The 26,997-nt window shown below is 55.5% G+C and overlaps 1 protein-coding gene across 1 annotated transcript; it reads left to right on the forward strand.

Moving 5' to 3' along the window:
- Nucleotides 1-14,508: 14,508 nt before the first annotated feature.
- On the forward strand, nucleotides 14,509-25,640 carry NINJ1 (ninjurin 1). The gene is made up of 4 exons (XM_057723531.1): nucleotides 14,509-14,672; nucleotides 22,669-22,894; nucleotides 23,690-23,852; nucleotides 25,053-25,640. Exons 1-3 carry the CDS (start codon nucleotides 14,598-14,600, stop codon nucleotides 23,842-23,844), a joined length of 456 nt encoding a protein of 151 aa, XP_057579514.1. The 5' UTR covers nucleotides 14,509-14,597; the 3' UTR covers nucleotides 23,845-23,852; nucleotides 25,053-25,640.
- The last annotated feature ends 1,357 nt before the right edge of the window (nucleotides 25,641-26,997 follow it).

The raw sequence follows: 26,997 nt of genomic DNA on the forward strand, positions 1-26,997 counted from the left end.
AGAACCAGGATCCTGGTGCTCTCTGAAGCATCCCTGCTCTTACCTGGCCTGCGCCCTCTCCTGCATCCACTCCTGGGAGAGCTTAAGGAATGCTGGGAAGCTGTCATCTGAGAGAGGACAGTGAAGCCAATAGACATGCCTTTCATTAGGGATCAAAAAGACCAGCAACACTTTTTAAGTTGTTCCTTTTAACTTTTTTGTCTGGTTATAATATAATGTAGGAAGTACACACACAGAACTGTACCAGACAGAGGCAAGTCCTCTAAAAAAGAGACATTTTTGTCTCAGAACAGATGGATGAAGGAGAAAGCCAGCAGGCTTACAAAGTGCCACATGCCGACTAGAGAAAGCTTGGTAAGTCAGCAAAGGTGATTAGGAAGAAGACCTCATCCCACCACCCAAGGGAAACCATGGTTAACATTCCAGTGTTTTTTTTTCCCTAAAGAAGTGTTTGTATTATTGAAATAATTTAACTTTGCAACCTCTCTCTATAACAGTACAGTGTCAGCTATGACAAGATGCACTGCAAGCATCTCTTACAATGGTTACATGATATTCCATCATGCAGGGGCCACAAATTATCCTTTCCCTGGCATACATTTAAGTTGCCTACAATTTTTCATTACTTCATATAATGCTATGGTGATTTATTCATAGTGCTTTTATCATATTAAATAATATCTCTTTAGAATAGATTCCCAGCAGCAAAATGATTTGGGTCAGAGGATATGAATATTCTACAGGCCCTTGATATATATATTGCCAAATTGCTGTGTGGAAGTCACTGTGTTTGCAGGTGTTGGTCATGCAGCAACCGTGGAAATTTGGGTACATTCAGGCTTTGTTGTTCACTGTGAATCATTGTTTCAATATACAGGTCTTTAGTTCTGAGGCTATTTTTCAAAAATACATAGTAGCTTTGTAATGGCCTATATGGGAAAAGAATCTAAAATAAAGAGTGGATATAAGTAAAAAAAAAAATTTTTTAATTAAAAAAAATACGTAGTAGCCATTTTATTTCTTTTGGTTCACTGGCAGAGACAATGCTCAGAATTTGTCAAATTATTTTCCTGGCCCATACATCTGGGTGTGATCATGTGACTAACTCTCACCACCTGAACGTGAGAGGAAGTGACCTGCTGCTAGACTGAAATACGCTGGGTCCCTGGGTACCACTTGGTTGAAAGCAGGGGAGCCCCCTTACCCATATCAGGTGTGCAGGAGTGAGAAACAAACCACACTGTTAGCACCAAGATGCTGGCGTCTGTTTGATACCACAGCAGAGTTCGGCCTCTCAACCGAAGGGCTCACACTGTTAATCTATCACTTTATTTATTTTAATAAATTTATTTATTTATTTATTGGCCGTGTTGGGTCTTCGTTGCTGCGCAGTCTCTCTCTAGTTAAGACGAGCGGGGGTTACTCTTCATTGCGGTGCACCGGCTTCTCAGTATGGTGGCTTCTCTTGTTGCGGAGCATGGGCTCTAGGCCCACGGGCTTCAGTAGTTGTGGCTCATGGGCTCTAGAGCATAGGCTCAGTAGTTGCAGTGCACGAGCTGAGTTGCTCCGAAGCATGTGGGATCTCCCCAGACCAGGGCTCGAACCCATGTCCCCTGCATTGGCAGACGGATTCTTAACCACTGCGCCACCAGGGAAGCCCCAGTTATCTATCACTTTAAAACAAATAAGTGGCTTTAAAAAATAATTGTTTAGTGTCTCTAACAGTTTCTGTGGGTCAGGAATTGAGGAGTGTCTCTGCATGGTGGCTCTGGGTCAGGACCTCTCATGAGGCTGCAGTCAGATGTCAAGTGAGGCTACAGTCTCACCTGAAGATTTGACTGGAGCTGGGGATGCACTTCCAAGGTGATTCCCTCCCTCATGGCAGCTGGTACTGGGGGGCTTGGTTGCTTGGGGGCTTCAGCTGCCCGCCCCCCCCCCCCCCACCGCCCCACACTGGGCTTCCTCAGTGCTGCTTGAGCACTGGCCCAATATGGCAACATGGCAGCTGGCCTGCCCAGAGAGAGTGACCCAGCCACAGAAGTCACACACCGCCACCTCTGCTGTAATTTATTGGCCATATAGACTAGCCCTGATTTACTGTAAGAAGAGACTACAGAAGGGTGTGCGTACGAAAGCAAGGATTATCATGGCCATCTTGAGGCCAGCTCTCTCACTCCCTGCATCTACTTTAGAAATTTACTCTTTAAAAAAGTCATGGATATGTGCAAAGATGTAGGCACCAGGAGAGGATGGTCATTGCAGTATTGCTTTTAGAAGCAGAAAAAAAGGGGGGGGTGGGCATAAAAGTCCATGAAGTTGAGTGAGGTGTAACACGACATTAAAATAGAATTGTATGCAGTCATACATTGCAGAAGAATTTTTAAGACCTGGAAAGATGTGTTTGTAACATAAAGTGACAAAATAACATAGGTAGAATGATTCTGTTGTGTAAAGAACACGTTTCTACATAAAAGCATAAAAAAGGCTATGCATCTGGGGTCCTTTGCATTACAGATGGGTGTGTATCCAACACACTCCCCTTCAACCATGAGTGGAGGACACTCTCCCACCGTGTTGATCTTGGGCTTGGCCAGATGGCTTGTTCTGGCAGCTGCATCCATATCTAATTCCAATCCTAAACCTTCAGAGGACTTGCATGCTCTTCTTGCCAACCTGGGAGTTCTGGACTCCCAACAGGAGAGGCACCTGCCGAGGAGCAGGCAGTCCCAGGTGAATGGGAGACACTTGGAGCAGACCTGGACCAAACCCGAAGCTGAGGCCACGCCCCATCCAACCCACAGGTGCAAGGGGAAGACATACACCCCCGGCCCCCGACACCTCCTGGTATTCATGGTGGCTGTGACTGGTGATGCAACATCCAACTAGGAGAAGTTGTTATTCCTGCACGATAGAATCATTTTCTTTTTCTTCTCTTACCTTCATTTTCTAAATTTTCTGAAATGAACATGTTATTATGTTGTTGTAATATCTAATTATATATTTTATTCAATATATACATTTATTTATATACTACATTATATTTTATTTAATTATTATATTATTTATATAAATTTTATTATTTATATGTTACTATTTATTTAAATGTTTTTATTATTTTACATAAAGAATGTGTGCATATGTGTGTATGCGTAAAACAAGATTTTGGGGAGAATAAAAAGAAAATCTTGCCCTTAAGTCCACGTTGTCTCTCTGTTCCCAGCCTCCTGCAGATGCAGGGTAGCTAATAGTGCGCGTTTTGATATGGTGTCTGAAGTTACATTGTTAACACTCTTTTTACTACTACCACCTTCATGAGTGACATTTACAGTGACTGACAGACTATCCCACCAAGTGAATATAAAGTAGCATGTTCATGTGTTTTCCCTGCTGGAAAATGAAGTTACAGGCATAACTTGTTTTATGGTACCTTGCTTTACTGTGCTTTGTAGATAACTCCATTTTTCACAAATTGAAAGTTTGTGGCAACCCTGCATCAGATGATAGCATTTTTTAGCAATAAAGTATTTTTACATTAAGGTACGTACAGTTTTTTAGACATAATGCTATTGCACACAATAGACTACAGTATAGTGTAAGCATAGCTTCAATTTGCTCTGGGAAACCAAAAAATTTGTTTGACTCCCTCATTGCGATGTTCGCTTTATTGCAGTGGTCTGCAACCAAACCTGCAATATCTTCAGGGATGCCTGGGATTTCAGAATTGTCATGTTTAGTGAATGTGAGACCGTGAGTGTATTCATATGTGGGCACTGTGTTTTTCCCTTTGCTTCCCAAAGATAAAATCACAGGCTTGAGACTACAGAGGAGGGGATGAATATTTTACTCCCTCTTGATATGTATTTAAAAGTTTGCCTTCCAAAGGCTGTGACAACTCTATGTGGTCTCTTTGCAACTTTTCTGTAAATCTAACATTTTTGCAAAATAAAAAGTTTATTTAAAAAATTTTAAAAATAAAGTTTGCCTTCCAGAAGGAATTTGCCTTCCAGAAGGAATCAGCCACTGTACCTCTCCACCAGCTGTACTCACAGGTATGCCAGCCTGCAGAAGACACCACAGATCACCCACTATATGTCCCTCAGGAAATGAGACCTGATTTGATTCTGGGGGGTGGGGGGGGGCAACTTGCTCATCCCACCCAGTGTCTAGGGGTAGCTAATGAGAGGTAAGCAGAATTACTGAGTGAATCATGTGGAAAGCTCCTTAATAGGGGACAGACAACTGGAAATGAGCCCCTTTCTCCTGCTTTTTGTTGTGATGGCTGGATCTCCAGCAGGCATCTTGTGCCATGAGGCTACTTTGAGGATAGAAGCTCCACTATGCAAGGCAGAAAAGAAAAGATCCGCACCTCCCACCCCACCCGCTGCTCCCTCCTGCTAAGCTGACATTGTTGTTGCATATCCCAGCTTCTCTGTGGGTTTTGTGAAACTGTGTGAAGTTTCTACCTCATTGTAGTATATGCAGGCAAGACTGCACTCTCTTACAGATATGTGGAGTGAGCTATGGTATATTTGGGTGGGGGGGGCACATAATAAGCATGTTACAGCAGAAAAAAAAATACTGTGAAGGAGCCATGCCAGCCTTAGATTTCCTATCTCCAGGCTTGTTTCAATGTGAGAGAAAAAGAAATCCAGTATTAGTTAAGTCTTTGAATTTTAGATCTCTGTTACTAGCAACTGAGCTGCTTTTTAACCTCTCCAGGACTACTAGCACTGGCTTTAGCACATTAAATTTTTTAAAAATAAGGTATCAAATAAGACAATTGGTGCTTAATTCTGCATTTTTTGAGGAACATTATAGGCAGGAGTAGCACAAGCAAAGCTGTGCAAACTGGGAATGACAGCCATTTTCGGAAACACAAGAGTCACTTCCTGGAGCGTGACAGCGTCCGACCTCATCTCACTGAGAGGGTGTCAGGTAAGACATAATGCACGGCACTCCTGTCACAGAGAACCACTCAGGCAGGGCGTCCCAACAGAAACTCAACCTGTGTTTCCTTGTTTTCATGTTTTTAAAATTTTATTTATTTGTTTATTTATTGGCTGTGTTGGGTCTTCACTGCTGTCCGTGGGCTTTCTCTAGCTGTGGAGAGCAGGGGCTACTCTCCATTGCAGTGCACAGGCTTCCCATTGCAGTGGCTTCTCTTGTTTCGGAGCACAGGCTGTAGGTGCACACGGGTGTCAGTAGTTGTGGCTCATGGGCTCTAGAGCACAGGCTCAGTAGTTGTGGTGCACGGGCTTAGTTGCTCCACGGCATGTAGGATCTTCCCAGACCAGGGATCGAACCTGTGTTCCCCGTGTTGGCAGGCAAATTCTTAACCGCTGCGCCACTAGGGAAGTCCCTTTTTATTTTTTTCCCTTGGTTTTTTTAATCCACTAGTCTTCACCTGGTTTTATTTTCCCTGCCATTGTTTTTATTTCATGACTTCTCATTTCCTATATACTTTTTTACATAAATGCACATACTTCCAATAATAACACAGAAAATAATGCCACAAAGTAAAACGAGAGAGGGCCAGCACATCCACTATTGCACAATTTTTTAAAACTGTGGTCAAGTAAATATGGGTAGGTACAGGAATCACACGCCAGGGGCATGAAGTGGACCTCATGGTGAGGCAAGTGGAGCAATACATCAACCTGTGTTTGCAGGTTTCCAGCCTCTCTCTCTCCTCTCTTGCTTCCTCTGCCCCCTTTTCCCTCTTTCTCTAACTGTTCTAGCAGAAGAGGGATCAGTGAGTCCCCTGCCCAGGATAGGGTGAGTAACTCACATAACAAGGGACAGGTTGCACAGCTTGGAGAAAGAGCTGGAAAACTGACACCCCCAGAGCAAGCGAGCCCAGCCCTGCTGGCACTCTGTGAAAGGCTATTTGTGTCCTCCCTGCATTCAGATGGAGACACACCATCCAGCCAAATAAATGCCTCTTTGTGCTGGATGGGTTTCCATCAACTTACGAGATGCCTTTAATGAGAGCTGTTTGTACCCTGCCCTGGCCTCTGCCCAGCAACCGGCCTGCCAGCCTGGGCACCATAAGAGCCAGCAACAGGAGATGGGCATTTTTGGGGAGACACCCTGGAGATTTCAGCCTCTGCACAGTGCAGACAACATCCATGGGCTAGACAGGCAGCCAGCCCCACGGAGAGGCCAGTGGGTCACATGCAGGGCCTGGCTCTTGGACCTGCCTTGAATATGCAGCTGGAGGCCCCAGTGGTCTGGTGGTTTGGCCCCCAAGCAGTGGTGGCCCCTGAACCAGCCCCTGGGGTCAGCCATCCCCCAGCCCACTCCATGTCAGACCAGGAGGACACACCTTCTTCCTACCTGCTCCTGAAGGGACAGGGGTCATTTCCTGGGCAGGCCAACTCACCCATCAAACCTCTATACCCCCTCCCTTAGACGCGAGGTAGCAGCTGCGGCATCGAAATGGAATATCTCAGCTTCCAAATTTTTCCGATCAGCCTTGGCTGAAAGCAAGGAAAGAACCAGGGGCGAGCCTACCAAACAGGATTCAAGAGAAGCTTCAAAGAAGAGACTGTGGAGAGCGACATTTTGAGACTAAGTACAGCCCAGACATTACAGCAGGTGGCCAGCCGCCAGAGGGCAAAGGGCAAGTTAAAGTGAAACCACCTTGCTCCCGCAGCTGGTTGCCCTGCAGTGGTTCTTGGCAAACAAGGTCCTCTGCGAGGCCCTGCTTTTTGATGATATAGGCTTTACCAGGATGAAGGCAGCCTTGCCATCTGTCGGACCAAATTTGTTTATCCACTGTGAGAAATGACCAATGCCAAGACATCACCTGGTCACGGATTTATGCAAGTAAAATACCTAAAAATGGTGCCTTTCCAGTATAGTCATTTCTAACATGCTACACTGAGGAGTCTTACATTTTCCACAGCAGAAGATGCGTGCCCTATGCTGAGGGGTGATTAGTGAGAGCATCTGTGCAAAGGTGCCAGTGTAACCGAAAGTGGGGGCTGGCTGCTCGCCACTCAGGAGCCCATAAAGAGGCCAGGTTGGTGGGAAGGAAAGTTTGCTTTATTTTGGATGCTAGCAACCCGGAGAGAGGGCAGATGCCTGTGCAAAGGCTAACTCCCCCGCCGACAATCAGGGGGCAAGAGCTTTTTATAGACAGGAGGAGGGGGCTACATGCAGAAAGAGCACAGGCAGCTCTGACAGTCATCTCGAAATTGGTCCTCGGTGGTCAGACCAGTGTCATATGTATTGTTTTAGGTACAGTTAATGTTCAGTTCCAGGGTTGGTTTGTTTCCATTTTTTGAGGTCATTTCTCAGAATTGTGGCAGCTTATGTCATGGGTACAGTCTGGTCATTGTGTAGTTAAATCCCCCACCTGGTGGGGGTTTCAGTATCTACAAGACACAACACAGGACATGATTCAGAATATTATCTATAGTCCTTGAGAAGGAACTAAAGGTCCTTGACTTTGCTTACTGACTAAACTAATATCATTTGGTCTCCTTTGACTGTTTTTCTTTGTTTCTGCATGTTCTCACTTCTCTGATTAAACTTACTCTTTGGCTGACCCCAGGCAGGGAAAGGCAGGAAGAGTGGAGCTACGGGCTGGGTATGCGCCGCCCCACCAGTCCCTTAGCAACTTTTCTCTGAGCACCTGTGCGGAGCTTTCAGACCCAGTTTACTATAGAGGAGCCATCGTCCATCCACAGCGCCTCCTCATGGCCTGGGTTTGGGGCTCCTGCCCAGCTGACTCCCTGTACAGGCCAAGGCTAGCAAGCAACCTTTGGAAAAGGAAGAGGGGTACCTAGACTAGACCTGACCTGCCAGCAGACACCTCCATGCCAAACCACAAGCCACCTACCCCACCAGAGCTCCAGATGCCTGTCCTCACTCCCACACTCACCTGTGGCCCAGTGGGTTCGTGGTCTGAGTCAGTGGTCAATGTCAGAACATAGAGCCCTGTCATTAGTGGTTTGCAAAGCACGGGCTGGGCAGAGCCGGCTAGGCTGAGGGACTCCTGGAGATCGGAAAAAACAGACATGGCCAGGGCGTGCCCCGGGCAGCCACCAGGCGTGGCCTGAGGGTCAGCAATGCCTGGGGCTTTGTGTTTGGGGGCAGGGGGGTGGCAGGGAGGGGCAGTCAACACACAAGCAACAAGCATGATGCTCTCAGGGGCTGACACAGCGCACAGGGTGAGGGAGGCCACGGGCTACTGCAGACGAGTGGTCCACAATCAGATGTGATCAAGAAGCTGGCCACATGGAGACCTGGGGCAGGATCTTCAGGTAGGGAATATGGGGAGTGCAAAGGCCCTGAAGTAGACATGAGTCCAAGGAACAAACAGAAGTGCACTGGCGAGAGTGAAGAGAGGAGAGGATTCAGGGGTTTCAAATGTACAGGTTCCAGGAGTGAGGATTTTCATGAGAAGACATCAGAGGGACTTAAGCTGCTCAGTGATATAATCTGATTTACTTTTTCAAAATAGGATTGTGGGGAGGGGTGAGTGTTTTAATCTGTTATATGTCCTGTGTTTAAAGAAAAATAAACCTATTTATCAATGAAAAATATAACACATATAAAAACCAGGATTGAGATCAGCTGTACCAGGAAAAAAACAAAATTACAGTACCCTAAAAAAAATAGTTTTTTTTTCTTTTTTCACATTTAAGAAGTATTGAGGTGGGCAGCCTAGGGAAGGCCTGTACTCCAAGCACTGGGGACACAGCCTCCTTCCGTCTTGCCTCTGCTCTGTGAGACTCCCATGCCCAAAGTCTCATGGTTCAATGTGGCTGCTGGAGCTCCAGCCATTACATGTGTATTCCAGCCAACAGGAAGGCAGAAGTAATAAAGAATGGCATACCCTCTCTGTTTAAGGTCCCTTCCTTAATGTTGCGCACCCCTTCCATTGCCAGAATGTAGATACATGGTCACACTTCCATGCAGGAGAGGCTAAGAAATACAGGAGAGACCCCTATTCTGGGAAGTCTTTTACTAAGCTAAAAATCAGGAGTCTGTGACTGAGGGAGTGCTGCTGGGGACAAGGACTTTGCTGGGCATAGATAGCCATGGACAGCAAGTAGAATCAGCCCCTCGGGGACTGGGGAGAGACTGATGAACAGACTTGCAGGACAGACAGGTGGATCAGGGCTTCACAGAGGAAGCTGCATCTCTGTTCTCTCTCCACAGTACTGGGTAGGCACCTCCAAGCCAGCTGACCTGCCTCTCACTTGCTTTGAGGATGGCTACATGACGTTTCAAAACATCTCAGTGATACGCTTGTGGGGGGAGCTCACTTTGTTTTGGGGTTGAGGGCCTTACTGCGTGACCTTGGGCATGTCACTTCTCACTGGAGGACAGAGTGACATGGTGCAGAACGCCTGCCTGGGTGCCCCTCTCACACTACCTAGTCGTTCCCATGCTCGACCCAGGCATGTCCGCATGACCTTGGCCAGTGCCCCCCCCAGCCCCGGCTTTAAAATGGGAGTGATGACACAGAACTCCTCACAGGCCTGGCCTCCTTCCTCTGTCCTTCTGGAAATGGGGTGGCGGCCCTGCCCTGCATCTTGACTCTGTGCACTGAACGGGTGGGAGCTGTGGTGCCTGGCAGTGCCTGACAGAAATGAAGAATCCTGGGCCCACCCACTGCCATGAGCTGGTTCTTCTCAGGTGGATGGCGGGCAGGCAGACCACCATCTCCCAGGGAGGGCCCACTGCCCCCAGCTGACAGCCAGCTTGCCATCCTCCTCCCACTCTCCCTGGTGTGGGCATGTGTGGGCCGGCCTGGGCCCTGCAGCTGCAAAGCCAGCCTCCCGGGGTAGGATGGAGCACATACCTGCCTCACTCAGCCTGGGGCACCTCAGACACGCCGCACCACCTTTCCAACCCTGCTCTCTCTCTCTCTGTACAGTGGAAATGCCATCTTTGCCACCTTGCCTCTCAGAGATGGAAAAGGGCCAGGGATCCAGCCACTTTTCGAAGGATGTGGTCTATCTGAGCACACATCTTCCCAGATCCCAGGAGACACAGCCACGATTTCCCCACAGTAATTCAGGGGCACAGGCAATGTTCATCCCCCTCCTAGTGCTGTGTTGGGTGAAGTGGGGCCCAGGCTGATGAAGAATGAAGCCGCTCGGGCATCCTGGGCTCTGTCCCACCCAGGGTGTGAAGCCACTGCCCTAAGAGCCACCCAGCTCTGGCACTGTTCCGGGTGCTGTGGCCCTTGGCTATCACTGGCCAGCGGGATTTCAGCACCTGCTCAAGGTGGCAGCATGAGGCGGGGGCTGAGGTCAAGGCCACCATCATCCTCACTGCAAGAAGGTGGTCTGGGCTTCACCTAGGCTGGGTCACTTGATCTTCACGGCCTCCCCATTTTGCAGACAGGAGACGCATCCCCAGTCACACAGCTCAGAAGGGGCCAGGTGAACGTGTCTGCGCGTGTGTGTTGGTTGCACATGCGGCCCCTCTATCACGTGTGTCTCTCTGCTGAAGCACAGCCACTGGCCCTGTCCCTCCCCAGCCCACCCCAGTCTATTGGCATATTCTCAGATGGTCACTTCCCCATGGACCCAAGCATCACGGTCAGCATCTGGGAACCAGCCTTGGACAGTCATGCTGGTCTCAACAGCATGAGAATTTGAAACCAAGTAGATGTGGGGACACATGATAGGCACTGCTGCTTTCAGTCTGTCCCGGGAACAATCTGGTCAACAGACTCAGCATAGGAAAATAAGAATGACAAAGCAGACTGGGGAAGTCCCTCCCTAAGGACAGGCACGCCTGCCTGGGGGATGAGACCCTGCCCAGGGCTGACCACGCCCCGCTCCGGTCTACCCTGGGAAGGTGAAGTACCTGTCTGGGTCCCTGGTGGTCAGTACAGAGCACGGTTACAAACCCACGTCTAAATGCCCAATTATTCCACCACAATCTTTCCTGGCTTCCCCCTTTTGGGCAGAGGGAATCCTGAACCTCAGCACAGAGCTGCCATGGAGCCCACACAAGAGACCCCCATGACACCCACTGAAACCCTCTCACCCAGCAAACAGGCAGGAACAGAGCCCTCTCAAGCCCTCTCCCCCCACCTCCCTCCACCTGCCCCACCCCCGCACCCAGGGCCTCCCCTGCACCCTCAGGGCCCTCTCTCCCGGCTGCCCTCTCCCTAGCCCCTCCGGGAACCAGTGCTGCTCCTATGGCAGAGAGGCGATTGCTTTTGTATGAATAATGCCAACTTAAAAAATCTGGATTTCCAGCTGGTCATGAATAGTCAGGTGTGGGTTGTGTGAGAATAACAGTAATTACTACTTGTAATGGCCACCGTGCCCAGGCCTGACCAGACCCCTAGGCACTGCTGTGTCCCCACTCACGGCGGCCTTGTGAGCTAGGACTGAGGCAGTAGCCACCTCTGTGAGCCTCAGTTTCCTCAGCTGTGAAGTAGGCCAACAGCAGTTCCTTCCTGATGGGACGGCTGTGTGCCGGCAGAACTGATGCCCGATGGGGATGCCCTGGGCCCTTCGCGGTGCTACAGTGGGGCAGTCCCTGCCCATACCTGCGCAAAATGGAGGCTTGCTGCTCTGAAATGTGGGCTGCAGGGCTGAGGTGAGGACAAGCTCCCAGGGAAGCCCACGCACACCCCAGACCCCAAGCCGCCACCATGAGCAGAGCACTGAGGAATCAAATCCACACCCCGCACTGAACAGAGGAGGAAACCAGCCACATCACTCAGTGGGCAAGCACCCGGCTGGGTTCTGCTAGGGCAGTGGGCGCCCCACCGCCCCCAGCCTGCTCCCCACCACAGGTGGTGCGGAAATTCCAGCAGGTCAGGAGGCGGGCCTGGAGCAGGGTTTAGGGGAAGATTGCTTTTTCTGATGAATCGCCAGGGTGACTTGCATTTTCCATGCTTTCATATTTCACTTTCAAAACTCCCTCTAGGGGACTTCCCTAGTGGCGCAGTGGTTAAGAATCTGCCTGCCAATGCAGGGGACATGGTGTTGGAGCGATGGGTAGAGGTAGGCAGGACACTGAGGCGTGCAATGCAGGAAGCAATGTTTATTGCACTGGTACAGGCCCAGTGGATTCACATCCAAAGACTGAGCCCCCAACTAAAGGAGAGTTCCTCCTTTTATAGACTAGTCCCAGCACTTTTGGGAGCCTATAGCTAGGTTTATAAATGCAGAAGCCATGTACAGAAGGCAGAGTGCATATGTTAGTTTTCTTTTCCTTTTTTTTTCTTATCTTATTGACCCAGAGATTTGTGCTGCCCCGGGCAGGGTCCTATGAAAGAGGCCACAAGTTGTTTATTCCCTGGGGCTTGCATTTTCTTATTTTTGCTTTGTCCTTCCCTGTTTTGTTATTAACCTGCCTCAATGGGTTTGATCCCAGCTCCAGGAGGATCCCACGTGCCGAGGAGCGGAGCGACTAAGCCCATGTGCCACAACTATTGTGCCGCAACTACTGAAGCCCAAGCGCCTAGAGCCCGTGCTTCACAACAAGAGAAGCCACAGCAATGAGGAGCCCACACACCACAATGAAGAGTAGCCCCTGCTTGCAGCAACTAGAAAAAGCCCGTGTGCAGCAACGAAGACCCAACACAGCCAATAAATAAATAAATAAATAATAAATACATTTTGGGAAAAAACAAAAAAATCTTGCTCAGAATTCAGGCTTCTTTTAAAAAAAAAAACAAAACACAATAAAAAGAATCCACCTGCCAATGCAGGGACATGGGTTCAATCCCTGCTGCAGAAAGATCCCACATCCCACGGAGTAACTAAGCCTGTGTGCCACAACTATTGAGCCCGTGTGCTGCAACTACTAGAGCCTGTGCTCCACAACAAGAGAAGCCACTGCAGTGAGTGGCACCCGCTCGCCTCAACTAGAGAAAGCCCATGTGCAGCAACAAAGACCCAAGGCAGCCAATAAATTAATTAATTAAAAAAAAAACAAAAAACCTCCCTCTAGCAGTGAGGTGAGGCATTGAGCAGGGGGAAACAAGGAGGTTCCAGTGCGGAAGGCAATCACAGGTGAGGCAGGCACTAGGTTACAACACCCACGGGTACCCACCTGCTGGCGAGGTAGACCAGCCAGGAGAGTATCCAACTCACTGCTTACAGGACTGCACAATCTCCCCAGTTCCGAGCACAGCCCTCCTGGGTCTCTTCCCAGCTGTGCCTCAGTTTCCTCGCCTCAAGTGAGGGGGTAACACCTGCTTCCCAGGGCTGTAAGACAAAAAGTGATGCACCTGGCCCCACACAGGGCTGTCCCATGCCACCTCTCATCTGCCCCACAAGCCCTGTTCCAGCCCACAGCACCTAGAACAGGGCCTGGCATACAGCAGGTGCTCTGTGGTTACAAGATGAGTGGGTGAGCCTCCAGCTCCAGGACAGTGTAACTCACTATCTCCTGACCTTGGGCACTGCTGCATACCCTCTCTGATCTTTGCTATATGGGGAGGGGGAAGGTCATGCCCACATGGCCTTGGTCAAATGCCTTGTGATAAGAGCATAATGTCTCCCTCACAGACAGGGAAGCTGACGCCCAGAGAGGGCAAGCCACCGGCCTGAGCCACTCTGCTGAAGACATCATCAGACACCTTGAGAGAAGGCAGAAACGGGGCGGGGGTGGGGAAGGGGAGCGCCGCACTCACGACTAGGAGGAGTAAAAAGCAGGCGGGTCTGGGAGTGGGGTCAGGGTCAGGACAGGAGAACACAGAGGCCTGGACCTTCGCATACCAGTCTGGGGAGGTAATGCCTGGCCCCTTCGCACCCGCCTGGCTTCTGGGAGAGGCCCACGTCCTGGGAAACAAGGGACGACAGAGCCAAGGGCTTCTGGAAGAACCAACAGGCTCTGGCCACCCCCAGCGGCTGGCAAGGGCACAGACAGGGTGCCACCCCAAACAAGGGGGCCCTGCCTGAGGACACAGAGGCTGCTTCATGAGGGGCGGCGGGGGGGTGGGGCACCGGCACAAAGCGGGCCCACCCTGCGGTGACCCGCTCTCTGCCTCCTGCCTCCCTCCCCTCAAGAGTGTGCGGGAGGCCTTCAAATCCCCATTTCCTAGACGAGAAGGTCGAGGCTCAGAGAGCCAGGAGACTCGCTGACGCAGGTCCCGTGAGCGGGGCGGGCGATGTGTTGGCAAGACCTGCAGTGGGGCCCCCGGGGTGAGCATCACCCTGTAAAAAAAAAAACCAAAAAAGAAAACCCAAAAAGAACCCAAACAAGAAACCCCACACCCGCGGCAGGGCCAGCTCGCCTTCACGGCGCGCCTGGCAGCGAAGCGGCCAGCGAAAAGCCGGTTTTTGTCCTCGTTTTAGGGATTAAAAGTGTCCACGACAGGAACACAGAGGGAGACGTGAGTAACCCACGAACACGCGAGGTCGGGGGTTGGGGATGCCTCAAAGAGCGGAAACGCAGCGCCGGGCCCTGCGGGCATTGCCGCCCCCGCCTGGAGACCCACTAGTAGTCGAAGTCCCGCCTGCCGGGCCTCCAGACTCGGGCGGGCCGGGGGCGGGCCGGGGGCGGGCCGGGGGCGGGCCCGCAGCAGCGTCTCGGATACCAGAGCGCGGGCCGCGCGGAGGCCCAAAGCGAGGCTGCCCAAAGCGAGGCTGCCCCAGCGCCGCACCATGGACTCGCGCCCCGAGGAGTATGAGCTCAACGGCGACCTGCGCCCGGGCTCGCCCGGCTCCCCGGACGCCTCGGTAAGCAGCCCCTCCCCCCCGTTCCGCTGTGCGACCTTGGCCGACGCCCGCCCTCTCGGAGCCCGGCGCCCGCCGCTCCCAGGCACCTACGGGCGCAGACCCGCTGCGCTCCGCGTCCGCCTTGAGGGTGGCGGTGGTCGCCACGCCCCGTGCGTCCTGGCCCCTACCCGCGCGGTCGGGGGCCCCAGCGGCGGCCCGGGGACTCCAGCCGCCCCGGAAGGTGAGCGGGGGCGCGGGCGGTTGGCTGGCTGCGCTACGCAGCCGGCGGCAGGTAGCTCCGGCGGCGAGCCGCGCAGCCGAGGGGCCTGGGCGCCCCCCCTCCCCGCCGCCACGTCCCGCGGGCCCCTGCCTTCCCGGCTCTCACACCGCACTCCAACTCTGCCTCTCCTCCCGTTCGATGCGCGCCCGCACTGGGCGGAGAGGATCTCGGCTTCTGGGCCCCAGGCCAGCAGCGGGCAGACAGTGACGTCACCCACGGTGTCCACGGCGACCGCACCGTCTTGTGTGAGCCCTGATGGGGAACTTGGGGTCGCTGTGGGCTCCTCTCCTCTCTCCACCCGCGGGTTCTCACGGCATATTCAGAGCCTGCCCTGCTGGCCTGGAAGCGCTGTGGGCGTGGGGCAGGACCTGGCAGTGGTCTCATATTAGAGCTGGTACTTTCCCACCCTGGGGTCCTGTCCCACGGCTGGCGCAGGGCCGGAGTAGCGATTCCTAACCGACTTGCCTGGGACCAGCACTTCCCCAGGGCCTCTGTGGCGCAGTGCTGTGCACTGCTCTCTGGTAACTTGTTGACTTTGGACATTCTTTCAGTTCCTGACCCCCTGGGGATGGGGGCAGGGACGGTGGCCTCTCAGCCATGTGCACCAGATTGGGGCAAAGACTGGCACTGCTCAGGTGTGGGTGACCAGTCCTAGGCGATGTTGTGGTACCAGGCCATGTTTAGGGGCTGGGGGGAGAGCATGTGGGACGAATGAGGCCTTGGGCTGGGGAACCCCCCCTCAGCAGCCAGGATGGGTGTGCTCCGGAATCACTGCATTGGCTTTGGGACCAGTTGTGGGTGCTGCAGCCCTGTAACACTCAATCTGAGAGCTGAGACCAGTCCACATGGAGAAGCCACGGCCGGAGTGCTGAACTCCCAGGGGCTGGTCATGAAGGCAGGTGGGAGCGGGGTCAGGAAGGCTTCCTGACCAGTGGGGACATTGGCACTGAGACATGGAGGACTGGAATGGGATGTGGATACCAGGCAGGGAGAACAGTGGGCGAAAGGCCCAGGGGCTGGACCACCAAGTATTGTACATCAGGGCTGAGGAAGAGGTGGTATAGGGCGGGGGTCAGACCCTGCCAGCTGCAGAGGCTGTAAGAGGGGCTGGAAGCTCATATGGAGTGAACACATTCCTCCAGGGGGGCTCCAGTCACAGGCAGGGAGGCTCTGGGAGAGATGGTCAGTAGTGAAGGCTACTCTGCTCCCCTGCCTGGCGCCCAGGCCCACCTGAAACTGCTCTCCAGCAGCCACCTTCCCCTTCCCACCCTCAGGACCTGCCGCACTGTGTTCGTGGGCCCGTCACTCTGTGTCTTAGCTTCTCATTTGTGAAATGGGTGAGAGCGGTGCCTCCTCAGAGGGTCATGGTGCGGACGAAATGGGCTGGTGTGTGTGAAGTGCTGGAGGAAGCTGGGCACAGCATGGTTGACATTCCTGCCTGCCACATGAGACCCTCTTCCAAAGAGGATGCCCCGGCAGGGTCTGGAAAGGGCAGCACCTTCCCCGGGGGGGCGATCCCCGTGGGCAGGCGCGGCCCTCCCCCTGCACCTTACCTGGCCCTTCCACACCTGGTGACCCCCACTTGAGGAGGGGTAGAAAGGCTTGCTTGGAGGGGGGGCGAACCCCAGGATCTTCCGATATGTCCCCACGGAAGCAGGAGCTCCAGAGAGCAGGGTGTGTGGACTGGTCACTGCTGTATTCTCACTGTGCTCCTTGCTACAGGAGGACTGACCCAGTGCCTGGGAAGGCCAGTCCCAGAGTCCCCGTCAGTCTCGAGACGCCCTGCTGTGCAGCCTTGGGCAAGGGCACACCCTCTCTGAACCTCAGTTTCCTCTTCTGTGAGGTGGGGCAGAATCACTCACCTCCCAGGGGGTCTGGGCTCGGGGAAGAGCTGCATGTGTAACCCATGGGCAGAGGAGCCCTGTCAGGCCGGGGCAGTGGTGGCTCTGAGGATGTACCCCTCCACCCTCCCTGTATTCCCGTGGCCTCCACGCAAGGCCAGTCTGCTCAGGGCCCCTGCAGGAGTGAGTTGGTACCTTCAGTAAGTCAGTGCGTTTGGCTGCTAGTAAAAGGCATAGCGAACGTCAATTTTATTGTGAAAATAAATGTGGCCCGTGGCTGTGTCATGCCCAGGGTATATCTTAGGGGGCAGCTGCGTTGGACCCTGCAGCAGACTCTGGGGCCGCAGCCACCTGAGGACACAGCAGGGGAGTGGTAGGACAGTGTGCAGTGAGGCTCCTGGGGCCACATTTGGGCTTGGAAGCCGTGTCCTGGGAGGGAGGGGTGCATGCACAGCCTCAGCTGCGGGGGGAAGTTAGCTCTTTTTCTCTTAAAACTTTTTTTAAGAGAAATAGAGCTAACTTTTTTCTTTTCTTTTTTTTTTTGGCTGTGCCGTGCAATGTGTGGGAGTTTAGCTCCCCGACCAGGGATTGAACCCATACACCCTGCACTGGAAGCGTGGAGTTTTAACCACGGGACCGCCAGGGAAGTCACGAGTTTGCTCTTTTTCTCATTTCTGCTCTCCTGGAGATCCTGAGGCTGGCAGGATCTTGGCCATGTTCTAAAAAACAACCCCGACGTGGCCGTGGGGTCACTGCTGGCCATTGCTGGGCCCACAGGAAGCAGGACAGCCCAACCCAGCCCAGCTGCTGCGGGGAACCACCCCTCCCCACTCCCAGTGAAACTTCCTGCCAGGAACTCCGACATGGAACGAGAGACCTCTCAGGGCTGGCGGGATGCGGACGGTGTGGGGACAGTGCAGGAGTGAGCCAGCGTGACCTGCGGCAGGGACCTTCATGCTAAGCCCAGGTTGTGGCCACAGTAGCAGCTTATGCCCTGCGCTAGTGGGTCAGACAAGGGACACTCCAGGCCCCAATAGATCCTGCTTGGTCGGTTCTCAGGTCCCAGCCCAGAGGTGAGGACACCAGAGCCCCTACGTCCACTGTTGCCCACTGAGCCCAAGGGGAAGGGCCCCATGCAGGAGTGGTTTCAGTAGCCCAGCATCTGGAGCTGGGCCTCCAGGGCACCCCGGGTCTCACTCTGCTCACACAGTTTCTGGGGCTACTACTTTTTCTTCCTTGTTATGGACTTTTTAAGTGGAATTGATTACAAATTGGCGCAGTTCGTTTGGAAGGCAACCTTTCAAAGTGGTGAGGCCTGGGTGGCGAGGAAGAGCACCGTCCAGTCCTACCCTGTGTCAGCTGTGCTCTGGCCAGCCTCTGGGCCTCTGAGCCCTTCATTCACTCTCCTTCATGTGCCCATCTGCCCATTTTATAGGTGAGAAAACTGAGGCACACACCAGTCACTCTGCTGGTCTGTGGTGTGGCAGGGGAGGTGCTAATGGAAGGCTCTCACCCCAGCTCCCCCCGGCGTGGCTGACGAGACTCATAGGTTTGTTGGGAGCCTTGGTCTTTGTTCTACAGATGTGTAATTGGGCTCCAGGAGGGTGGCAGGAATTCCCATGTGGGCTCCTTGTTCCATACGTGTACATGGCGTTTGGAGTCAGTGGTGGAATTGGGGGCAGGCGGGATCGGAGGAAGTCCATAACCAAAACCCTGAGGTCCTGCAGAGCTTCCATGGGCACAGCCCTCGCCCGCCCTTGTCTCCCAGGGGAGCAGAGGATGTAGAGGCAGAAGGTGGGGGTGGGCCAGACCTCCAGAGCCCAGCTGGAGGCCATGGGGCCCATCTGAGCCCAGGGTGGACTGGAGGATGCGTTGTGCTGAAACTGAGTGCTCTGAGTACCACAGGCCTGCTTTGAATCTTGCTTCTGTCCCAACTCCCCTCCCTGTCCAAACTGAGGTTGCCTAGCAGTGTGACCCTGGGCCATGTGGCCTGGGTCCCTGACAGCTGCCTATGAATGGCTGGGATGAGGTCCTCTGTCCACAGAAAGTGGGCTCAAGGAGCCAGCTCTGTGGGCACCCCTGCCAAAGCTAGCTCCCTCCCCACAGGCTCCTTCCTGGCTTTTAAGAGAAGAAAAAATCTGGCAGCCCCGAGCTCACTCAGCTCCTGGGATGCCACTGAGGTTTTAGGGAAGTCCTCTTGGCCCCAGGGACACATTGAACTGGGTGTTTGTTCCCTGCCCTGCCCGGGTCTCAGTGGCAGAGTCCCAGCATGGCTCCTGGCAGCTGGGTGGGCAGGTAGCCTGCCCAGGTCCAGTGGGCTCTGCAGCTGTGAGAGGTGGGCTCCTACTGCCCCTCAAACCCGGGTGGCCTTCTCGAGATGCCAGCATCCCTGGGATTCACCTGTGCAGCGGTCACCTCTAGGGCCCAGAGCTCCCCCCACAGCTCAGTGCCTCTCCCCAGGAGGCCTGGGGCACCGCGGTCAGGCAGGGGGGAAGTGGATCAGCCCTGCAGCCTGCTCCCCACACAAGGCCCTACCACACAGACCTCCTGGGCCCCCTCCCCAGGGTGGATATGAGGCTGTGCTGTGTCCTGGGCGGCCCTGAGCTCTGAGGTGGACAGGCTGAGTTCAAGTTCTGATCTGCCCCTCCCTCATGGTGGCCCTGGGGGCGCCCCCCTCAGCTTTAGGCGCCCACTCTGTAGTGTTCTCACTGTTAGTGGGGGCGCTTGGTGGGTGGTGGAACTTCCCAGACTGTGGCCTGGGGTGTACAGATGGGGAAACTGAGGCCCGGTGAGGGGGGTGCGTGCTGTCAAGGCTACTCTGCCCAGCTATAGTGAGCTGGGGCCTGACCAGAGCTGCCCCGAGCAGCCCCCTGGCCTGCAGCCTCTGGCCAGCCCTCCTCATCACTGCACAGGTTGACCAGGAAGCAGATGGCCGTGTGGGCAGGAAGTGCCCTGCATCAGCAGGGCCACGTGAACTGGGGCCCTTGCTTGCCACCCAGGACCCTGAGACAGTGGCGAGACCCCCCAGAACCTCCCGGCGTGTTTGCTCTGCGGCCCTGTTGCACACCTGGGAGTCTGAACCGCAGGCGGGGGGCTGGCTGTCCTGCGGTCACACAGCTAGAGCCAGGGGCTGGGGACTTCTGAGCACTCAGCCTCACGGGTGACCCTGCCCCCAAGCCCCCTCTGCAGGGCCTGAGGGGACTGTGGTGTCAGCTCTTAGGGCTTCTGAGCCCTGGGAGCTGGGTTCAAATCCCAGTGCAGCCCTCATTTGCTATTGGCTTTGGACAAGGCTCCTCCCCATATAGCCTCAGTTTACCTTCAGTAAGCAGGGTGTGAGGACGGCGAGGAAAGCACCCAGCTAAAGGGTGAGTGGGATGATGGGCTGTGACCCGGGCACCCGAGGGGGAGGACAGTGGGACACAGGCGCCCTGTGCCAGGGGCACTGCTGCTGCTGGCATCACTCTGTGTGTGAACGTGTGTGTGGCTGCATCGGCGTAAAACATTAAACAGCTCAAGAGCTCAGAATACAAAGGAGTTCTCCCTCCTGCTCAGAAGCCTTCACAGTTAGCCTAGGTGTGTACGTGTGTGTGTGTTTGCTAGTGCATTATACGTGTGTGTTGTATATATGTGTGTACATGTATATATACGTGTCTGCATATGTGCTCATATGTGCTTGTGCGTGTGTACATGTTTGTGTATGCTTACACACGTATATGTATTGTGCTTGTGTGTAGACGTGTGTTAGGCGTTTGTGTGTGTGTGTGTGTGTGTGTGTGTGTGTGTGTGTGTGTGTGTGGTGTGTATATGGCTCCCCTGCCCCCAGAAGGTAGAAGCTCCTCGGAAGGTCTGCACCTGGCTTTTCCTCCAGGACCAGGGACTAGGATAAGCCCTGGGGTGGCCTCAAGGGAAGACATTTGGGCACTTCTGGTTTCTGAAGCGTGGCCAGCAGGCCAGCGCCCCCAGGATGCCCGCACCCAGAGGAGCACACACAGGGTGGAGCATGGCCAGCTGGGCCGCTCGGCACGAGCGGAGCTGGGAGACAGCCTGGGTGCTTTCGAGGAGGGGCGCAAACCCTGGGGAGGCGGGGTGTGCCTTGGGTGTTCTCGGTCTGGGAGGGTGGCCCACCCAGCTGTGAGTGCAGCTGTAGGCATGGCAGGGAGAGGCAAAGCGGAGACCCCACTCGAAGAAAGAAAGAGGAGGCCCCAGGCTGCACATGGAATTTCCCAGAGAGCAGCGCCAGGGCCCTGGGTCCAGCGGAGGCGGCTTTCCCTGGGGGCTCTTGGCTCTAGAATTTTAAACCAAGTGGCTTTGCTACTTAAGAACAACTGACACTGAGGGAAAGCAGGACACAGCAGAGCTGCCATATGTTCCCATCCTGCCTCCTGGGCTTGTTATTCTAGATTACATTTAAACTTTAAAAGATATAATGTAAAAGTGAGGACCCCACCCTTCTGTAGTCCTACAATTTCCATGGTGAATTATCTTCAGCTGCAGAAAATAGAGGCTTGCCCTCCCCAGAAGTCCCACCTCCCATCCCTGCATCTTTCATGAGACTAGAAACAAGATCTGAGTGGCCTCAGGAGGCCTAGTGGCTCAGGGATGCCTGTGGACAAGTGGCCAGGGCTGAGGGGTACAGGTTTGTCCTGGGAGTTTGGGGAGTGGCCTGGCCAGGGGGAGCTTGAGGAGAGTGGATAGTCCGGATACAAAGAGGAGGCCTGGCAGCTTAGAGCCGCCTTCAAGTGAAACGGCTGCTCCGAGATGCAAACTCAGGTCCCAGGAGGGGTCTTTGTGGCCTGGACTCTAGCCTTCAAGGCAGGCCTTCTCCTGCCTAACTACCCACTCCCCTCCTGCCCCAGGAGAGAAGAGCCTATCCTGCAGGGGATGTCAGCTCTGGGTGGGGTCTCGGGGCATGGAGGGCACTTGGGAGTGACAGGGGCCCTGGCCTTGAGGGCTGGGGATGTTCTCAGCTGGAAGTGAGGGAGGAGGTATCAGAATTTGTGTTCCTGTTTTTATCAACATGACCATGAAGGCAGAATGAGCCCTGAAGATCACTGTGCTGCATGTCGGGACCAGTACAGCACCCTGAGGGTGACCTCGTGTGTTCTCATCACAAATACTAATAGTAAAGGGGCAGGAGGAGACTGTGGAGGGTAGATGTGTGGTGGCCTGGAGGTGGCTGTGGTGTCATGGTGTACACTTAGCTGCGGACTCTTCAAGGCTCCAGACTCGTTTATAATGTACAGCTTTTTGTGTGTCGATCACACCTCAGTAAAGTGGTTAAAAATTTTTTTTTAATAAAAATGAAGGAAGAAGCTAAGCTCAGTTGCCGTGTAGAATGCTGAGGCATCGATTGAGCACCTGCTGTGTGCCCGCACAGCTGGGAGATGGCCTGGGCAGGTCAGCCGTCCCGGGAAGGCTTGTTCCGTGTCTGGGCAAGTGTGCAGGAATCTGGGATCCAGCTGCCGTCAACATCACTTCCCGCCCTGGCGCCAATCACCTCCTGTGGGGGGTGGGGGGCAGGCGGGCCCCCGGCGGGCAGGGGCATGCAGGGAGGCTGCCAGGTGGCCCCACCCATGGCGGGCAGACAAGGGCAGCATTTTCCCATCTACCACCAGAGCGTGTGCTAAGGGGGTGTTTTGTTTCCTTTCTCTTCCAGGACTTGATTCCTAGGGTGGGTCTTGCAGGGGCTGCACAGCCTTCTCTGGGCCTCTTGTTCTATTAATCATCGCTTCTCTTTCGAGCCCTCATCTGGGCCCTCACCTGCTGACCCGACCAACCCCCACATCCCCGTCGGTACCTGGGAAGGAGACCAGGCTCAAAGAGGGGGGGACCCCAGGGTGGGCCCAGGCCTGCAGCCCCTGCCACGGAGCCCAGGCTGACCACCCCCTCCCTGCAGCCACCCCGCTGGGGCAGGAACCGGCCCATCAACATGAACCATTACGCCAACAAGAAGAGTGCGGCCGAGAGCATGCTGGACATCGCGCTGCTGATGGCCAACGCCTCCCAGCTGAAGGCTGTGGTGGAACAGGGCCCCGGCTTCGCCTTCTTCATCCCCCTGGTGGTCCTCATCTCCATCTCCCTGGTGCTGCAGATTGGCGTGGGCGTGCTTCTCATCTTCCTCGGTGCGTGCCTGGGCAGAGGGCCTGGCAGGGGGAGGGCCCTGGGGTCCCCCCGCCCCGCGCTCAGCTGCTCCTGTCTGCACACACCCTGGGGTGGGTGACTTGCCCCGCTGGGTGCTTCGCAGGCCCTCCCAGAGCTACACGGGAGCCCAGCCCTCCTCACCAGGCCACGTGGTCCGAAATATAGCTCCCACTGTGGCCCCCAGAGGGCCCTCCCGTGTCTCTGTTCCACTCACCCAAGCTGGGGACACAGGAAGGTGTCCTAACTATACGAAGAGTTGTGTATTAGGCACCTGCTGTGTACCCTCTAGACCTTATGGTGGACTCTAGGGACCCCAGGGGAGGCGCAGGGCTGGGAGCAGCAAGGGCTTTGGGCCCCTCCACCTCTGCCTGGCTGTGTCGCCTCAGGCAGGTCACATGACCTCTTGGGCCTCTGTCTCCTTACCTAGAGCGTGGGCATAAGGATGGCCATGGGGAGGTGTGAGGATGGCTAGATGGTTGTGCACCAGCGCTCAGAAAGGTACTTGCCTGCGCGTGTTCAGCACATTGTGCCTTAAAATCCAAGCCTGGGCCTTGGGCCTTCACACCGTCCACTTCGTGACCAGGCACCGGGCCGCTCGGAGCTTCTGTTCACAGAGCGAGCAGGCGCTGCGGCCGTCGGGCCCCAGACAGCGGACGGCCCGGGCCAGAGCCCGTGGTCTGCCGTGTGTGAGAGCAGCCGTGTCTCTCTCTGGGGGACAGAAGAGGGCCCCGCGGCGTCGCACAGCCTGGGCAGCGTCTGCTCCCTCTCGCCCACAGTCAGGTACGACCTCAACAACCCCGCCAAGCACGCCAAGCTGGACTTCCTCAACAACCTGGCCACTGGCCTGGTCTTCATCATCGTCGTTGTCAATATTTTCATCACTGCCTTCGGTGTCCAGAAGCCCACGGGGGACGTGGCGCCCCAGCAGTAGGGGCTCAGGTGAGCTGGGAGGGCAGGCCCCTGCACAGTCCACTCCACCACGAGCCCACCCGCTCACCCCACGGGGCCGCTGACCCAGCGTGGGGGACTCCGAGTCTTTTGTGCAGAGCCCCCGTGGCTGCATCTGCCCTCGCCCAGGCCTCGCAGGTGGGCGCCCCTGGCCCTGTGCACCCCCACACCACATCAGCCCACTGTCCTCGCGCAGAGAGACCCAGCGCCTGCCCGAGGTCACCCCACTTGGGAGCAGGGGCCACAAGGAGGTCGAGTGACCCCCGTACCACAGTCAACAAGTCCCTACCGTATGGTGGTTGGTGGGGGCTCAGACACAGGCAACTCTGATTGTCGTGAAGGCAGATGCAGAAGGTCCACGGGTCTGGCGTGTGTCCCGTGCCCAGAGTCTGGAGCCCTGGCCAGGGCTGCACAGCACAGGTCCACACGGCCTTGGCCCAGCAGTGCTCGGGCCTGCCCCGGAGAAGAGGTGGGTGCCGCAGACAGACAGCTGTCCATCCTCTAGCACAGCAGAGTGGACAGTGGACAGGAGACTGTCCCTACACAGCAAGCCCCCGTGTGTCGGGGCCACGTTAGAAAACCTTCCAGGTTGAGCAAGCGGACGCGGAGGCCGGATGCTGGGGCCGGGGCCTCTGTGTGGCCCTGCTGTGAGCACCTGGCCTCCACGTGCCCTCACCGCTCCTGTTGACCCCGCTGGCATCCCAGTCACTGCCCCGCTGCTGCCCCAGTTTGTTGTTAAGTCTTTCCCCCAAGGAACCCTCTGGATGCTAGCCTGCTCCCGTGCTCACCGCATGACGACTGGGCCGTTTGTTAATCACCTGCTTGTGTGCCCCAAACACAGTCCCGACTCTCCCCACGCATCAGCCGTGCAAGGAGACCTTGAGGGACCCCAGCACGTGGCCACCCGCCGGCCCCTGCATTGACACGTAGATTCTTAACCACTGCCGCACGAGGGAGGTCCCACTGTGCCACCAGGGAAGTCCAGGGGGCCCGGCTCTTAAATCCTGACAGTGACCCAGGAAGGGAAACTGTGGCTCTCCCAGGTCAGAAGTGGGCTGATTCCAGAGTCAGAGCGGCCCCAACACTTGTGGGCTGGTTGCCAGACACAACTCTGAGACAGAGTCCCCAGACCAGAGCTGGAGGCCCCCCAGCCTTGCAGACCCTCACGTCTCTCCTCCCTCTTCTTGGCAGGTGTCCCTGGATCGTGCCTGGCCGCAGCTGCCTAGACCCAGGAGGCACCTCGCCCCCTGAGGCCCACCTTCCTGTGCACGGCATTCTCCCAAACCGCCACAGCCTGGGCTGGCCCTACTGGACGGCATCCAGGCCAGCCGCGCGCTCAGGCTGCTCTGGGCAGCACGGACCTGCTCCACCCTCGGCTGCGCCTCCTCCCGGAGCGAGGAGCGGCCAAGGCCCAGAAGGTGGAACTGGAGAACCCCCAGCAAGGGTCATCGCTGCTGTGGGCGTGCAGCAGGCCCAAGGGTTGGGGGCAAGGGGCTGGTGCCGGCCCAGGACGTTTCCAGAGGGATGAGGCGATGCCCGCCCTTGCCAGTGCAGCAGTGTCCTGGCCTTGCCTGCCGCCCACCCTGGGCGAGCCGTGACCTCTGTGCTTCCTGACGCAGGACTGTAGACCACCAGCGTCCCCGTGGGCCCCTCACTGTGGCCACTGACTCAGGCCTCACACCCTCCACCAGCAGGGACTGGGCAGGGCCCTAGCCCCTCCTTGGGGGTCTGAGCCCCCACTTTTCTAAGTACAAGTAACCATTAAAGCTGATGCACCTCCTCGTGGCTCCCCGTGCCATCCCCGCCCCCACCCCCCCACCAGCCCCAGGCCTGGGCACGGCATCCTGCCCCTCAGAGCCCCCGGCCTGTGCAGGCCTCCTCTCTCCCTCCCCACAAGCCTCTGACCTTCGGGGGGGGGCAGCCTCTGTTGGCATCTCCAGACGTCACCTCCATGTGTCCTTGGGGCACTCCGCCTGGTGGCCGCTGACCAGACCCTCGTGGGAGGTTCCAGCACTCCCACGTGTGCTGCCGTTTGCATGCCTACACAGCTCCCTTCCATGCCCACAGAATGGGCCCAACTTGCAGTGGTGCTGGGCACTGCTGGTCATTCAGGCCGAGGGGACCCAGGAGAGTGGGGCTGGAGCCGAGCACGCCTTGACCCTGCGGAGACACCAGCAAGGCCCAGGCGCGGCCTCTGGGGGGGGCGCGGGGCTACATCTCACCTCCTGGGACCTCGCAGCTCCCCTAGTCTACCCTGTGGCCTCTAGGGCCTGAGCCCTCACTCTCTGCCTCCTTGTCACCTCCTTTCTGACTCCCGCTGGCCCACCCCCTCATCTCCTTGAGGCAGTAATGCCCTTACCTGGTCCTCTCCAGATGGGATACCTGAGAACCCCCTCAAGCAACTGGAGTCCTGGGTGGGGATGCAGCCCCCAGGAGCTCCCAAAGCCCCTCCCCATCACGTCTCTTGCCCTCCCTGCTCTGAGCCTGGGGCAGTTCCAACACCTTGTTCCCTTAAGACATTCAGGTGACCCCACAGACTTCTGTGGGACTGAAAGATCATCTCTGCACCAAGTGATCGATAAACAGGCGTGCTTGTGGGTGAGATGGTCTAATTCTGGGCTTTGCTTTAAAATAATCCAGGAAAAAACGTAGGGAAATGGATGAAACAAGATTGAAAGTGCTGGCAGCTGCAGAGCTGGGGCCACGGGGCCAGCTCTCTGCTCTTCTGAGTGTCTGAATGTCTCATAAAGAAGGTTTTTAAAGGTGATCCACACATGGGGTGAGGTCCATGAAGGAGCAAGACCAGCAGGTGGGCAGTGGGTGGATACATGTTCCCAGAGGAGCCAATGAGCCTGGGGCCAACCCAACCAGGAGAAGGCAGGTGCAGAGCTGCGCAGGTAGCTGGGCTCTGGGAGCAAGCGGTATAGAGGACCACGCCTCCTGCCAGTCACTATGAGCACGTCTTACCTTGGCTGTCTCATTATTGCCAGGAGGCAGCAGAGGTCACACTCCTGGCTGCGAACCTCCCCCACCACCTGGCCCTCATGGTGGGTCCAGGATGGGATCTGGGCCCGTCCCTTCCGGTCCAGCCCTGCCCAGCACCACATCCCTGGGGTAGCCTGAAGCAGTCTGTGGC

Source organism: Hippopotamus amphibius, chromosome 2 (assembly GCF_030028045.1).
Source record: "Hippopotamus amphibius kiboko isolate mHipAmp2 chromosome 2, mHipAmp2.hap2, whole genome shotgun sequence".
In the NCBI taxonomy this organism is placed as follows: domain Eukaryota; kingdom Metazoa; phylum Chordata; class Mammalia; order Artiodactyla; family Hippopotamidae; genus Hippopotamus; species Hippopotamus amphibius.

What these genes read in the sequence shown, in the direction of transcription:
- NINJ1 (XM_057723531.1), top strand. Translation starts at nt 14,598, where the DNA reads ATGGACTCGCGCCCCGAGGAGTATGAGCTCAACGGCGACCTGCGCCCG. An exon ending in CCGGCTCCCCGGACGCCTCG is followed by an intron (nt 14,673 to 22,668) that starts GTAAGCAGCCCC and finishes CCCTCCCTGCAG; the next exon opens with CCACCCCGCTGGGGCAGGAA. An exon ending in CGTGCTTCTCATCTTCCTCG is followed by an intron (nt 22,895 to 23,689) that starts GTGCGTGCCTGG and finishes TCTCGCCCACAG; the next exon opens with TCAGGTACGACCTCAACAAC.